Source organism: Mustelus asterias, chromosome 19, assembly GCF_964213995.1.
Source record: "Mustelus asterias chromosome 19, sMusAst1.hap1.1, whole genome shotgun sequence".
Classification (NCBI taxonomy): domain Eukaryota; kingdom Metazoa; phylum Chordata; class Chondrichthyes; order Carcharhiniformes; family Triakidae; genus Mustelus; species Mustelus asterias.
Window position 1 is genome coordinate 76,776,127 of NC_135819.1, and position 15,316 is coordinate 76,791,442.

The 15,316-nt window shown below is 44.7% G+C and overlaps 1 protein-coding gene across 1 annotated transcript in view; it reads right to left on the minus strand.

Moving 5' to 3' along the window:
- itih2 (inter-alpha-trypsin inhibitor heavy chain 2) overlaps nt 1-15,316 on the minus strand; it is a 73,372-nt gene that overhangs the window by 48,731 nt on the left and 9,325 nt on the right. The window contains exons 5-9 of the mRNA XM_078234767.1: nt 13,378-13,485; nt 9,989-10,117; nt 9,752-9,868; nt 8,586-8,754; nt 4,022-4,147 (exon numbers count right to left, since the gene is read on the minus strand). Of these exons, the coding sequence (XP_078090893.1) occupies nt 4,022-4,147; nt 8,586-8,754; nt 9,752-9,868; nt 9,989-10,117; nt 13,378-13,485 (649 nt within the window). The remainder of the gene's footprint in view (nt 1-4,021; nt 4,148-8,585; nt 8,755-9,751; nt 9,869-9,988; nt 10,118-13,377; nt 13,486-15,316) is intronic.

The window sequence follows — 15,316 nt, forward strand, 5'->3', positions numbered from 1 at the left end:
ATCTCTTTTCCCCTCTGCTTCCCTCACTGACAATTTTCTATCGATATTCCCTTCCAATAACCTTGTCTACTCGAATGATGTGACCAAAATTTTGGGCATGAACTCACCAGCCGTTCATGCCCCACCGTGACTGCAAATGAAGATGGAGAAATCTCCGGTCACTGCTGCGGGACCAGAAAATCCCGCCAGTGTGAATGGCCGGAAGATTCCGCCCATTGTATCTTTCTCTCTTTAAAATTATGCACTAATTTCCTCTTCTCCAGTCATTTCCAACCTTTCCTGGTCTTTCTGTTTGTAGGATATGTGAAACATCCTCCTGTATGTCCACATCTCGAATGCATTCAGATTATCAATAGTTTCTTTGTTTGTTCTCTGTGTCTCTGAGGCGTACTACATGGGTGACAAAATGTGACACTTCAGCATTCTTTTCCGAAGATTCAGGTTCAGTTTCTTTGATTCTGACAAAGTTGGTCTCGGATCTCTCAATGCTCCTTCAGATCTCACAATCACTTCTCCTGTCATGCTATGTCATGATCACATTCCATGCTAAGTTCAGAATTAAAGTCTAAGGGTAGGTACAGGGGAAATGTTAGGGGGAAGTTTTTCACTCAGAGGATGGTGGGCGAGTGGAATCGGCTGCCGTCAGTGGTGGTGGAGGCAAACTCAATAGGGTCTTTTAAGAGACTCCTGGATGAGTACATGGGACTTAATAGGATGGAGGGTGATAGGTAGGCCTAAAAGGTAGGGATATGTTCAGCACAACTTGTGGGGCCGAAGGGCCTGTTTTGTGCTGTAGTTTTCTATGTTTCTATGTTTCTATGAAATGGATCTTAGTTTTAGAGTACGAGTGTCTAAAAGTTCACTCTGAGTGCTGGAAGATTATAGCAAATGCTATAGAATGTATTGTTAGGCCAATGCAATGTGAAACCAAAAGCATCACAGTTAATGTCCAGTGCAAGCCCTTGGATGGGCTTCATCTTGGTTGAGGGGCGACCTGATAGAAGTCTACAAGATTATGAGGGGCGTGGACAGAGTGGATAGTCAGAGGCTTTTTCCCAGATGGAAGAGTCAATTATTAGAGGGCATAGGTTTAAGGTGCGAGGGGCAAGGTTTAAAGGAGATGTACGAGGCAGGTTTTTTACACAGCGGGTGGTGGGTGCCTGGAACTCGCTGTCGGGGGAGGTGGTGGAAGCAGATACGATAGTGAGTTTTAAGGGGCGTCTGGACAAATACATGAATAGGATGGGAATAGAGGGATATGGTCCCTGGAAGGGTCGGGGGTTTTAGTTCAGTCGGGCAACATGGTCGGTACAGGCTTGGAGGGCCGAAGAGCCTGTTCCTGTGCTGTAATTTTCTGTGTTCTTTTTTCTTTGTACCATGGCCAGTGCTGATTTCCTTCCTTGATATGAAATATAGGGGAAGGAAACGATTCTGAGGAAAGCTATTTGATTCATTCCTCATTTCAAATTCCTTAGTTAGCACAATCAGTTTAGAGAAATTAGTTTTTTAACTCTCGGAAATCATTAATCGTTTTACTGGTGTCTTATCTTATTGCTGTCCGCGAGACCTTGCTGTTTGCAAATTGACAACAATATTTCCTACAAAAGAAGTGACCACACTTCAAGATGAATTCATTGGCTGTGAAGAACTGAAAGTATGAAAGATGCTTTACAAATGCAAGTTCCTCCATTCTGTTTATCATATTACCCCTTTTAAAGTAAATGAACCTCTTTGTTAGAATTCAAATGAACATGTTACGTATTCAAGTGAGGTAAAGCAATTTGGAAAATGGCAAAATAAAGTTAAAATTTCTTACAAGAAATTAATTGTAGTATAATGAGCTAATAGTTATAGTAATGAGAGTGGTGTATATCATGATGTAACAGTGTTAGAGACTCTGTAGAGTGCGTGGAGCAGCCAGTACTTGAGAGATGTAGCCTGTCATATCTTTACTAATTCATTTGTTGAACATGGGCGTCGCTGGCTGGCCATCATTTATTGCCCATCTCTAGTTGCCCGAGGGCAGTTGAAAGTCGACCACATTGCTGTAGGTCTGGAGTCACATGTAGGCCAGACCAGGCAAGGACGGCAGATTTCCTTCCCTAAAAGACCAGGTGGGTTTCCAACAATCGACAATGATTTCATGGTCATCAGTAGAGTCTTAATTCCAGATTTTTTAAATTGAATTCAAATTCCACCATCTGTTATGATGGGATTCGAACCCGGGTCCCCAGAACATGATCTGAGTTTCTGGATTAATAGTCTAGCTATGATACCACTAGGCCATTGTTAGGGTTAACAAAGTAGTTTTGAAGTAATCAGCCTGAGTCAGGCCAGAATTACTCATGAGTAGAAGGAAAGCTTACCAGCACAGATCAGGGGTGGGATCCTCTGGCCGCCGCGCCCACCTGAAAACTGGAGATTCCCGCAAACTTCAATGGACCTTTACATGGTCCGCTCCCCCCCCCCCCCCCCCCCCCCCCCCGTGCCCACTAGAGTTCCAGTGGCGGGTGGGATGGGAGAATTCCAGCGTAGGCCTTGAAACAAACTGCAAAACATCGTAGCCATGCTGGTGACAGAAATCTAACAACAATTTGGGCTGTCAACAGAGCACCCACTGGGGGAGATTGGACAAAGCACTCTTTAAAGGAAGAATCTGAAGTTACCTTGGTGAGCGGTGAATCGAGAGTTGGTAGTGATGCCGGCACAGGTCGAGCAGTCACTGCCCTTGCAGCAACTTTTCGAAAGCCTCAAAAGTTCCACAGGGAGGCCAGAGTTTGGAATTGTGGAAAACATATTTCCAGAGGTACCGAACAGAGTCATATTTTTAAAAAAATTCATCTACAGGATGTGGGCATCGCTGGCTAGGCCAGCATTTATTGCCCATCCCTAGTTGCCCTTGAGAAGGTGGTAGTGAGCTGCCTTCTTCAACCACTGCAGTGTCTGAGCTGGAGCTACACTCACAGTGCTGCATGCCAAAGAGCTGAAGCTCCAGCACAGTTTATTCCTTCCTCTAAGGACAAAAGTGAGACAAATGGGCCTTTACAACAATTGGTGATAGTTTCCTGGTCACCTCAACTGAGAACAGCTTCATAATTCCAGATTTTCTTAACATAATTGAAATTCCACCAGCTGCCCTGGTGGGATTTGAACTATAGGATTATCCTGGACCTCTGTTACTAGTTCAGTGACATTAACACTCTACCACCATCACCATTAATCTTGCAAAGATTTGCGAAGACTGGGCCTATTTCTCAGAAGGCTAGGGGATGCCTGACAGAGAGTTGCCCAATAAAGAAAAGGTTTGCTAGGGTGGAAACAGAAAAAGCGGTTCCAGGTGTGCAGGAGGCAGCACGGTAGCACAGTGGTTAGCACTGCTGCTTCACAGCGCCAGGGATCCGGGTTCGATTCCCGGCTTGGGTCACTGTCTGTGTGGAGTTTGCACGTTCTCCCCATGTCTGCCTGGGTTTCCTCCGGGTGCTCTGGTTTCCTCCCACAGTCCAATGATGTGCTGGTTAGGGGAACTGGCCATGCTAAATTCTCCCTCAGTGTACCCGAACAGGTGCTGGAGTATGGCAACTAGAGAATTTTCACAGTAACTTCACTGCAGTGTTAATGTAAGCCTAGTAAGCCTACTTTTGACGAATAAATAAGTTTTCGAGGAGATCAAAACTAGAGGTCATAAATATCAGGTAGTCAATAAAAAATCCAATAGAGAATTCAAGAGAATTTTTATTTCCCCAGCGAATGGTTATAACGTGGAACATGCTATCATAGGGAGTGTTGAGATGGCTTGCATAGATGCATTGAAAGGTTAGCTAAATAAACACATGAAGGAGTAAGTAACAGGACTTTATACTGATGGGGTTAGATGAAGAAGTGGGGAAGAGGTTTGTGTGGAGTATAAGGGCTGATATACACCAGTTGGATCGAATGGCCTTCCTCAGTGCTGGAGACTCCATGTAACTTGATGTACTATTACATTCTTTATTTCATTAAGGTACTCTGAGAGAGTGCTTACCAACTGTGGGGTCTCCATCCGAAACCATAATGATGAACGATACAGATCGTGGATCCAGAAGACCCAAGTTATTGGCTTCCGTCAGTATAAAAATGGCTGAAAGGATTGCTTCATTAATGTTTGTTCCTGGTTAAAATAAAAGATTGAAACTGTAAATGAATGATGCATGTAATAAAAATGGATCATTGTTCTGCTAATCAGACTGAACAACTTGGAGAGAGCGACATGCAGCACTCACAGGAATCTTTTAAAAATTGCTTCATTTGTTTTAAAAAGACAAACTTCCCTTTTCTTTTAAACTGTAACTTTCCTGCTTCTAGAAATGTCAGATTCTTTGATTTGTATATCGATACAGGCAGTGATCTAGTTCCTGCCCCTTCACAATTCAGAGATCATAGGCTGGGTTTTACAGTCCTCCACCAGCGGGTTTGAAGGTGGGAGTGGGAGGCAGAAAATAATACAGCGAACGACCTGCCACTGCCTACCCCCCACCCCACACCCCCCCACACCCCCCACCCCACACCCCCCCCACCCCACACAACCCCCCACCCCACACCCCCCCCACCCTCCACCCCACACACCCCCACACCCCCCACCCCACACACCCCCATACCCCCCACCCCACACACCCCCCCACCCCCACACCCCCCACCCCACACACCCCCCCACCCCACACACCCCACACACACCCCCACCCCCCACCCCACACACCCCCCACCCCCCACCCCACACACCCCCCCACCCCCCACCCCACACACCCCCACACCCCCCACCCCACACCCCCCACCCCACACACCCTCCCACCCCCCACCCCACACACCCCCGCACCCCCCACCCCCCACCCCCCACCCCACACACCCCCCCACCCCCACCCCACACTCCCCAACACACTTCCTGACCTGATTGAAATTTATGGTGGGGGGAGGACAGCTGCACCAGGCCTGCCTGTTTTGGGCCAATTGAGACCATTACAGGCCTCATCGTGCCACCATCAGCATGTTCCCCATGGCAGGGGTAGGCCCACACTGTAGTGACTTTAATGAGGCCCACAATGTGGACCTCTTAGCATATGAGCTCCCTAATTAAGGCAGTAATGACTTAGTCTATCGGGGAGCTCTGCCTATGTACATTAAGTGGAGTGACAGAGTTACCGGCGTTTATTGTCTGTAGGATCTGTCGGAGTGTTACTATGTAAATAAATCTAATTTTGGTGAAGGGACAGCCTCTGAAGCACCATTGGAGGCTCCCCTTCCCAAGGTTATCTCTCTCTTTAAATCTGACCTCTTGAACCCAGTCCCCAGTCCCCTCGTCCATTCACTGAGACCCTGAGCCCTGGACTTACCTGGGCTGCTTGGTGTGGTAGGTCTGCCGGTAACCCTAACATTCCACGTTATGTACACCGGCAAGGCTCCTTGATAGACCAACTCATTACTGCCTTAATTAGGGAACTCATATTCTAAGAGGTCCACATGTAGTTCCTGCAGTGGCCACTGCTCCTGGCTAGTGCTGCTGGAGATACAGAGCTGTTGACCATCCAATTGGTCGACAGCTCTCTAAGTTGGGGCTGACTCCCGAGAAAGCAGTGGAAACCTTGCCTTAAACCAATTGATCATGTTCCCAGAATTATATTGCAGTGGGGCAGCAGTAGTGGGTGGCTCGGTGGCATAATGGTTAGCACTGCTGCCTCACAGCACCAGGGACCCGAGTTTGATTCCCGGCTTGGGTCACTGTCTGTCTGGAGTTTGCACATTCTCCTTGTGGGTGTGTGGGTTTCCTCCCACAGTCCAAAGATGTGCTGGTTAGATGCGTTAGCCGTGCTAAATTCTCCCTCAGTGTACCCGAACAGACGCCGGAGTGTGGTGACTAGGGGATTTTCACAGTAACTTCCTTGCAGTGTTAATGTAAGTCACTTGTGACACTAATAAATAAACTAAACAGTAGGGATCATGGTCAGGCTCCCTGAGACATTTTAGCTGCCGGTGGAGAGGCGACCATGGAGTAAATTCCAACCTCAGATGTCAACAACATTTACAAGGAGAAAGACAGAAAGGCAGTTGCTTCACATGGATTGAACTGGAGCCGAGAGTTTACAATCTCCTGCCGATCTGCAACTTTTCTTTACCAAAGGAAATTAACTATAAATTCACCCGATGTTTAACTGGACTAGGCCTTCTCAGCATCCTGTACTGTAACGGGTGAAGCATATCTTGCCCATTTAAAATATCTCCAATATCTCCAAGATTCAAGTCAAGGGCAGTGTTTCCTCTAAGCGGCACAAGCATCCGGCAGTGCAGGGGACCAATAGGCAGTGCACCAGCTAATGCATGCCAGGCTCAGTGACAATCTTACAGGCACTGCACAGTTCAACAGACCTGCTCTGTACGGCAAAGGGACATTAGAGGGAGCACTGATCAGGTGTATGATGGAATATACACCACTTGCCTGAAATGGAGTAAGCACAGGCACTTAAGAAGCTCAATATGTTACCCAAGGCAAAGCAGTTCTCTTTATCAGTGGCCCTGTCACTGGACTCTATATCTGCCTCCTCTGGTACACTGTGGTTCCAGCATGTACAATTACGGAATGCAGTACAGTGACTCACCAATCTTGCTTTGCCACCACGACCCAGGACAGTGACCTCTGCCTTCAACATGTGCAAGAGCCAAATATCTCAAAAACACCATCATTTTCAAATCCTTTCTGCATCGTCCACCAGCCTGACTTGGATATAGATCAATGTTCCTTTACTGTTGCTAAGTCCAAAACATAGAAATGTCTACCTAGCACCATCATGGAGGCAGCATATTAATTACCACAATTTGCAGAGGTCCAAGAAGGTGGCAAGGCAACCAGGTATGGGCAATAACTACAGCTTTGCCTTCATCCCATTAGCAAATTAAAAATGGATGCTTCTGTATATACATTTTGTGGTCTTAAAGGGGCAAGCTAAACATAAACCCCCTCTTATAATATGAATATATTGTACATTATATAGTTTTAATGCTCATGCTTCAAGCAATGTACCATGAGATGATACACTAGTAATCAATGAATTATCAGGAATGGAACCCACCTCATTGAGAAGGATTAAACCTGAAGAGGTCCATCAATGTCTCTGTGAGTTTAGCCAGTAAGTAGGTCTCATCTAGATTTCAGCTTGTCTCCCCAGTCTACACAGCCCTGTAGCAATGAGGATGTTAGGATTGGTCTCAGCACTCTGAGTTAGTCAGGGCTCTACTCCTGCTATCTATTCAACAATCTCTGCTGTAGCGCACAGGATCAGACTCAACTGCGACGCCCACCCAAGTGGAACAGTTTGTCAGCAACCACTGCAAGGCTCACACAGGAATGATGGCCACTAGGATGAGATGCTGTAGTGGAAACAGTCCATGCCTTCAGAGGAGGGAAGGAAAAGAAAACTGGCAGAGAAATTTGGTGAGGAAAAGGGAGAAGACAGATAAACAAGTACTTTTGAGGTAAATTTTAGAGTCATAGAGTCATAGAGGTTTACAGCATGGAGACAGGCCCTTCGGCCCAACTTGTCCATGCTGCCCTTTTTTTTAAACCCCAAAGCTAGTCACAATTGCCCGCATTTGGCCCATATCCCTCTATACCCATCTTATCCATGTAACTGGCTTTTTAAAAGAGAAAATTGTACCTGCCTCTACTACTACCTCTGGCAGCTTGTTCCAGACACTCACCATCCTCTGTGTGAAAAAATTGCCCCTCTGAACACTTTTGTATCTCTCCCCTCTCACCTTAAACCGATGCTGTCTAGTTTTAGACTCCCCTACCTTTGGGAAAAGATGTTGACTAGCTGATCGATGCCCCTCATTATTTTATAGACCCCTATAAGATCACCCCCTCATCCTTCTACGCTCCAGAGAAAAAAGTCCCAGTCTATCCAGCCTCTCTTTATAACTCAAACCATCAAGTCCTGGTCGCATCCTAGTAAATCTCTTCTGCACTCTTTCTAGTTTAATAATATCCTTTCTCTAATCGGGTGACCAGAACTGTACACAGTATTCCAAGTGTGGCCTTACTAATGTCTTGTACAACTTCAACAAGACGTCCCAACTCCTGCATTCAATGTTCTGACCAATGAAACCAAGCATGTTGAATGCCTTCTTCACCACTCTGCCCACCTGTGACTCCATTTTCATGAGCTATGAACCTGTAGCTCTAGATCTCTTTGTTCTGTAACTCTCCCCAACACCCTACCATCCTTTTTGCTGAAAGTTAATGCAATTGCGTATTGATACCACAAAGGTAAGGTCACCATAGTCCTGGATAACCATAGGCTGGATCACCACACCTCAGGTGAGGGGCAAGGTTGAGGAGGAATTGAACCCATGCTATTGGTGTCAATCTCCATCTCAAACCAGCCGCCCAGCCAACTGAGCTAAACCAACCTCCCAGTGCAAGCTCAAACATGTGATTCCTCATTTAGCAAGTACTATGCTGTAACTGTGCTGTTGTGAGGATTGAGTCCAGGTTTATCCCCAAAGGGGAGATCAGTGGTGAGTCACCCTGACCTATTCTTACACACATTGTAAACACGTACCACCACTGGGCTGGATTCTCTCAATGTATTTTTTGGCTTCCTTAATCTGGTTGGGAGTGGCTGGAACCAGGTGGTCGTTCCAGGCACGGATATTGTGGTTGAAGTCAATGATGGTGAATTGGTCCTCTGGATGGAGATCAGCCAGAATCGTCGCCATGGCTTCAACAGTCTAATTTAGGGAACAAAACATATTGATTGGTTGAAATTGAGTTTGCTTATCGCTGGATTCAGATCTCCAGAATGATAAGTGATTTTGAAAATGGTTAGAGGGCGGAATTCGGCGGACCATGCCAAGCTCTGTTGACCTCAGATGGGGATTTCCGACCTTGAGGCGAGCATGACCGGAAAATCCCACCTAAAGAGTCGCATTTCTGAATTATTTGTCCAGTTTATTTCCATACACATGCAAAAATATAGCTATTCACAAAAAGAAAAATCAGGCAATCTTAAAATATTGTCAAAAGCTTACATCTTTCTACAAAAAGAATATATTTTCTGAGGGCCTTATCTCTTTGACTGGGGTTTCATGTGGATCCAAGAACATATCACAAAATCTTAGCTGCACTTGTGCTATCAAATTCGATAATTTGAGAATTTCTGGATATATGGTGGTGGCGCACACAACTTGTCAGTGGCATGAGGTCTCCTAAATTTTACCTAAAGTCGTGTCCTTCAACTTCCTGGATAATATCTCTGACACCATCGAATTATCGTTATGTGTTATTTTAATGTTATCACTAAACCCTTTAATTAAACTGATGATTGTGTTCAAATAGTGCAAAGAGGATTGCATAAAAATGTACCCAGTGAGTCTCCCAGAGAAAGATAAGGAAATGGAAACCCAGGTGATCGGATTCTATAGCTGTTGGATGCCAGTGTCAAAATGCCATTGTTCTGAATGCAGGAAACTTAGAAACACAAATTACTTGTTGAACTCGATTTTACCGCCCATTCGTGTCACACTCCTACTGCGGTGAAGTCGGAGAATTTGGTGGCAAGCCAAATCTCCGTTCATTGTAGTGGGATGGGAAAAATGATGACAACAAAATTTTCTCAGCCTTCAAGATATTGGGTTACAGAAAAAGATGGATGTATCTGCTGCATCATTTCAGAACCTTCAAGATATCTTAACACTGAAGAAATATTACTGGAGCAAAAATGTTTACCTGCTTCATTTTAATTCCCCACATTGAGCCGCTGACATCAATGACAAAGACAATGTTTTTGGGAAGTGGTGGAAGATTGCTTGGGGCAAAAAAGTGAGCAAAGTAACCATTGGAAACCTAGAACGAGAGGGAGAAAAGATTGGCAATGCTTTAGTACCAAAAGAAGTTTTTTTTCCCCAAAAGGTGTAAATAAGTCAACAAGGTGCAAGTGAAATGTTCTAAAGGTCAGGCAAGAACCTGAATGCTTCCGCCATTGAGTTCCCGCTTCACATCATATCTCACAACAATGCTTCCATCAATGGCAGAGTCCGAACAATTTGGACATTTCCGCTGCTGGTCCAAAGTTGGCTTGAAGGAAATGTGGGCCTACAAAAACAAAATGGAATTGTGAGTGCCTCATCTCCAAGCAATGACATTCAAAGTTGAATCTAGCATTGGTCTCTGGGCCCTCATTTGGGAGATATTGTAGTGGTGACTGTTTCTCCTCCACCCAACTTATCAAATAACTTCGCCACACAGTGAGTGGCCTGTTGCTTTTGATACTTTGACAGGTTTTGCAAAAGCTTAAAATAAAACCAGACATTGACACTATAACATATTCTGGAGGTAGCTCAGCAGACTACCTTGTTACTCTGCTGAAACTGGAGTCGCTAGGAAAAGAAATATTTCAGTGGGCAGCACGTGCCACAGTGGTTAGCACTGCTGCCTCACAGTGGCAGGGACCTGGGTTCAATTCCAGTCTCGGGTCACTGTCTGTGTGGAGTTTGCACGTTCTCCCCGTGTCTGCGTGGATTTCCTGTGGGTGCTCTGGTTTCCTCCCACATTTCAAAGATGTGCAGATCAGGTGGATTGGCCATGCTAAATTGGCCCTTAGTGTCAGGGGGATTAGCAAGGGTAAATATGTGGGGTTACAAGGGTAGGGCCTGGGTGGGATTGTGGTTGGTGCAGGTTCAATGGGCACTATAGAGATTCTATGATTCTATATTTTGTGTGGGTTGAAGGCACCTGGATTATAATGAGTACCTCGTCACAACATGACTGATTTTAACTGCATCCACCTGGCATAAACAGAGAGACATTGGCCTGAAATTGGTACTAGATTATTCACTGTCCCATTTATGATGGCCCTACAGCCACTTGATAGTGGTCTTTAGATGGATGGCCTGCCATTTTTGGGATTCCTTGGCATGGATAGGATCCCAATTTGCAATTCTATCATACAAATGGGTAAAGTGCATGGTATAAAAATACTTGGATTTCCACTAACTTCTTCCTCAGATTGAATTTCCCTTCCAAAGACCAGCACGGTCCATGTAGGAATAGGCTGTACTTCTTGCGTTCCCCAACCCGTGAGTTGCACTGGAGTGCTGATTTGTTGCATGGAGCTTGCTGTGGCAATGCAGATCAGGCTAAGATACTCAGTCTTCCTGGCAACCACAACAGGCCTCTGTGCTAAAGGTTTAACTCAGCCCAATCCTGCATACGTGAAATATCTGCATGGTCTAATGTTCAACCAAATTGTGCTTAGCAAGGTTGTTGAATTAAAAATTTGTAGTCAAGAAAACTCTATCTCATGCTTCCTTTCCTTCAGGGAAACATGCAGAAAATGTGAATTAATAACCTAGGCTCTGCAGATGAATCCATAATGAATACTATACTGAAATAATACAAATACATTCAGCTTGGTCTTCTAATGTAGTGATGGAAATTTGTATCATATTTAAATATTTCTTTAATATCAGGCTATTCTTTTTCTTCTATTAATGCGCTGGTAATTATTTCCCAAGAAACAATATGCGAATAAAATTCGTAAGAGACAGTATTAGGAGAATTAACTACACAAGAGTTGACTATGCCATGGTTAGAAAAGAAAAAGATTCCAGAGCTACACAATCCACCTGGCAAAAGTAAATTGGAGTGAAGAATTAATTTATTTAAACATTTATATTTATCACAAGTGTGAATCAGGCATTAGCTCCTGGTAGCTGTGAGAATAAGCACCCATATCCAGCTGTAATATCTGTAAAGGGATACATCAGATTAAAAACTTCATAAAGTCCCTTTAAGAAAATGTAAGGTAGTGGAGTAATGTATTATCGGGCCAAATACTATCAGAGAGTTCTGCTGTGGGAGCCATTCATAAAACCTGTTGTGATTATATTTTGAGATTCAGGGCAGAACAGGGGATGGCATGGTAGCAGAGTGGTTAGCGCTGCTGCCTCACAGTGCCAGGGACTCCGGTTCAATTCCGGCCTTGGGTGACTGTCTATGTGGAGTGTGCATGTTCTCCTTGTGTTTCCTCCGTATGCTCCGGTTTCCTCCCACAGTCCAAAGATGTGTAGGTTAGGGGGATTGGCCATGGTAAATTGCCCCTTAGTGTCCTAAAGTGTGTAGATTAGCTGGATTAGCCATGGTAAATGGGGATTATATGGCAGGGGAGACGTCTGGGTAAAATATGCTGTCAGAGAGTCGGTGCAGACTCTATGGGCTGAATGGCCTCCTTCTGCATGATCGGAATTCTATGATTCCATGTGTATTTTGCATATAAAAGTGTGACAGATGAGAGTGACAGGTTGATAACCCAACTGGCCTTATAATATGAGCCAGTCCTATAGCAAGCCCAGCTTAATTGTAAAACAGAGCTGAACTCAGTGCAGAAACATTTTAGATCCTGCAAGTAATGATTGGAGTTTAAATGCAAAAGCTGAATGCTGAAAATGCTACTGAAGGAGTGATGGCGCATTGCCAGTGTCTGATAGCTGGAAGACCAGTGTTATTCTAGAGGATTCTGATGGGCTGGAACTAATAGCTTCAGCCTTTGGGTAGAACATTCAAAAGAATTGCAGATCTGCTTTCTGATCTCTGCCATTTGGTATTCAGGATGTGTCTGGCACATCACTCATCATCAGAGAGAAATGTTTCAGTTTGGCCCTCTTTAGGAAATGGTTCCAACGGAAGGTTGCATACTCAGCAATCAAATGCTGACTGGCCCACCAGACATCCCTACATTTACATTCAATTTCTGGCATTTACAACCTCCCTTTTTCAAAAAAAATCTTATGTTTCGAATTCACCCGTAAGGCATTGTGCAGTGAACAACCGAAGAACTGATGGCGTAGCTCCAGTGTCTTTGATATCTGGAAGACCAGTATTATTGGGGCGGCACGGTGGCACAGTAGTTGGCACTGCTGCCTCACAGCGCCAGGGACCCGGGTTCGATTCCCAGCTTGGGTCATTGTCTGTGCGGAGTCTGCACATTCTCCCCATGTCTGTGTGGGTTTCCTCCAGGTGCTCCCGTTCCTCCCACAGTCCAAAAGACGTGCTGCTTAGGTGCATTGGCCATGCTAAATTCTCCCTCAGCGTACCCTAACGGGCGCCGGAATGTGGCGACTGGGGGATTTTCACAGTAACTTCATTGCAGTGTTAATGTAAGCCTAATTGTGATTAATAAATAAACATTATATAGGATTTTGAGAGTCTGGAAATAATAGCTTAGGTCTTTGAATAGAACATTCAAAACAATTGCAATACTGCTTTCCAATCTCTGCCATTTGATATTCAAGAGTGTCATGCATCATAATAGTTTTCCTTGTAAAGCTCCCTTAGAAGCTGTAACTCATGTTTACCTTGTTTTCTCCTTTAGTTGTATGGATCAGCCCATCAAACTGTGCTCCAAGCATATTGGGTACTTCAAAGTGGCTGATGCCTTGTGGCTCAAATATATAGACATCAACCTGAGGGAAAAATAGATTAGGTTTTTAAAATATTGATTGATCGATGAATTGATATCAAATCACCTTTTATTTTTCCTCTCCTGAAGGTGATAATTTTTGATGGATGTGAGCATATTCACGTTACTGTCAACAGCATCATCATCAAAGCAAAGCAAAATACTGCAGATGCTGGAAATCTGAAATAAAAACAGGAAATTCTAGAGAAACCCGGCAGGTCTGTGGAGAGAGAAGCAGAGTTAACATTTTGAGTCCGTACGACTCTTCTCCCGAACTATGGACTCGAAACGTTAACTCTGTTTCTCTCCTCAGATGTTGCCAGACCTGCTAATATAATCAAGTCCCTGGATCAGAAGCAGGAAATCTAACCAATTCCTGCTTTCTAGCCGAGTGATGTTGAGCCAGTTACAATGGCCCCATTGGGTGCATGAAGTGAGCCTGGCTAATGCAGCAGAGATTGAAACTAATATGCGACTTACCTGGTCAAAATGTCGCAGTTTCTCCAGCACTCAAACCAGCCTCCCATCCAGTGACTCTGTCTACACTTCCCGCTGCCTCAGAGAAGCAGCCAGCATAATTAAGGACCCCACGCACCCCGGACATTCTCCCTTCCACCTTCTTCCGTCAGGAAAAAGATACAAAAGTCTGACGACACGTACCAATCGACTCAAGAACAGTTTCTTCCCTGCTGCCATCAGACTTTTGAATGGACCTACCTCGCAATAAGTTGATCTTTCTCTACACTCTAGCTATGACTGTAACACTACATTCTGCACTCTCTCATTTCCTTTTCTATGTACGGTATGCTTTGCTTTTTTAGCGCGCAAGAAACAATACTTTTCACTGCATACCAATATATGTGACAATAATAAATCAAATCAAATTAAATCAAATCAAATCAGTGCCGCCCATGTGCTATATCTAACTAATGAGCTGTCAGGAGTCAGAACATTTAGGTATCTAGTTTAGTGAATCTCCTGTTGTCCCCAGATTAGTCTGGAATTTGAAAAGCTTAGCTGCTAACCTGCTCATTCTCTCAGAAACAGCTGCAATAAATGGAGAAATCCAGGTATTGCAATCACACAGGAACTGCTGAGTGTGATGATACCATGATTTTAAGAAATGTTTTTGAGTCATATTTCTGTGCAGGAATTTTTTAACAGTCTGTCCTAACACCGGTGCCACTGGGTCTGTATCCAGCAGCCCTGTATTGTTACTGATGCGCGATAAATCACACGGGAGGCAGGATGTACCCGGGAAATAAAGGCTTTTATTGCCAACAATAACAGAGCTACTATATACAATATACAATCCCAGACTAAAGGGTCACCAGGCAGAGCAGTGACCTTTATACCTCTTCCAGGAGGCGGAGCCAACTGGGGTGTACCATAGGACTATATTAACAGGTAGAACAGCCCAACCCTAACCCCAACAGTAACATATCTACAGACTCATAGTACTGGCCAGACCATGGCTCAGCACTCCTGGTGGTAACCAACAATGGTTCACCCCAGTTACTGCAGCAATTGCTCTTTTTACACAGAGGGCGGTGAGTGTCTGGAACGAGCTACCAGAAGTAGTAGTAGAGGCAGGTACAATTTTGTCTTTTAAAAAGCATTTAGACAGTTACATGCGTAAGATGGGTACAGAGGGATATGGGCCAAATGCAGGCAATTGGGACTAGCTTAGGGCTTTAAAAAAAAGGGCGGCATGGACAAGTTGGGCCGAAGGGACTGTTTCCATGCTGGAAATCTCTATGACTCTAAACTCTAAGTTGTGGAATATTTGCCACCTGGTTAGTGTGAAACCCCTAGACTGCACAGTGCAATATGAA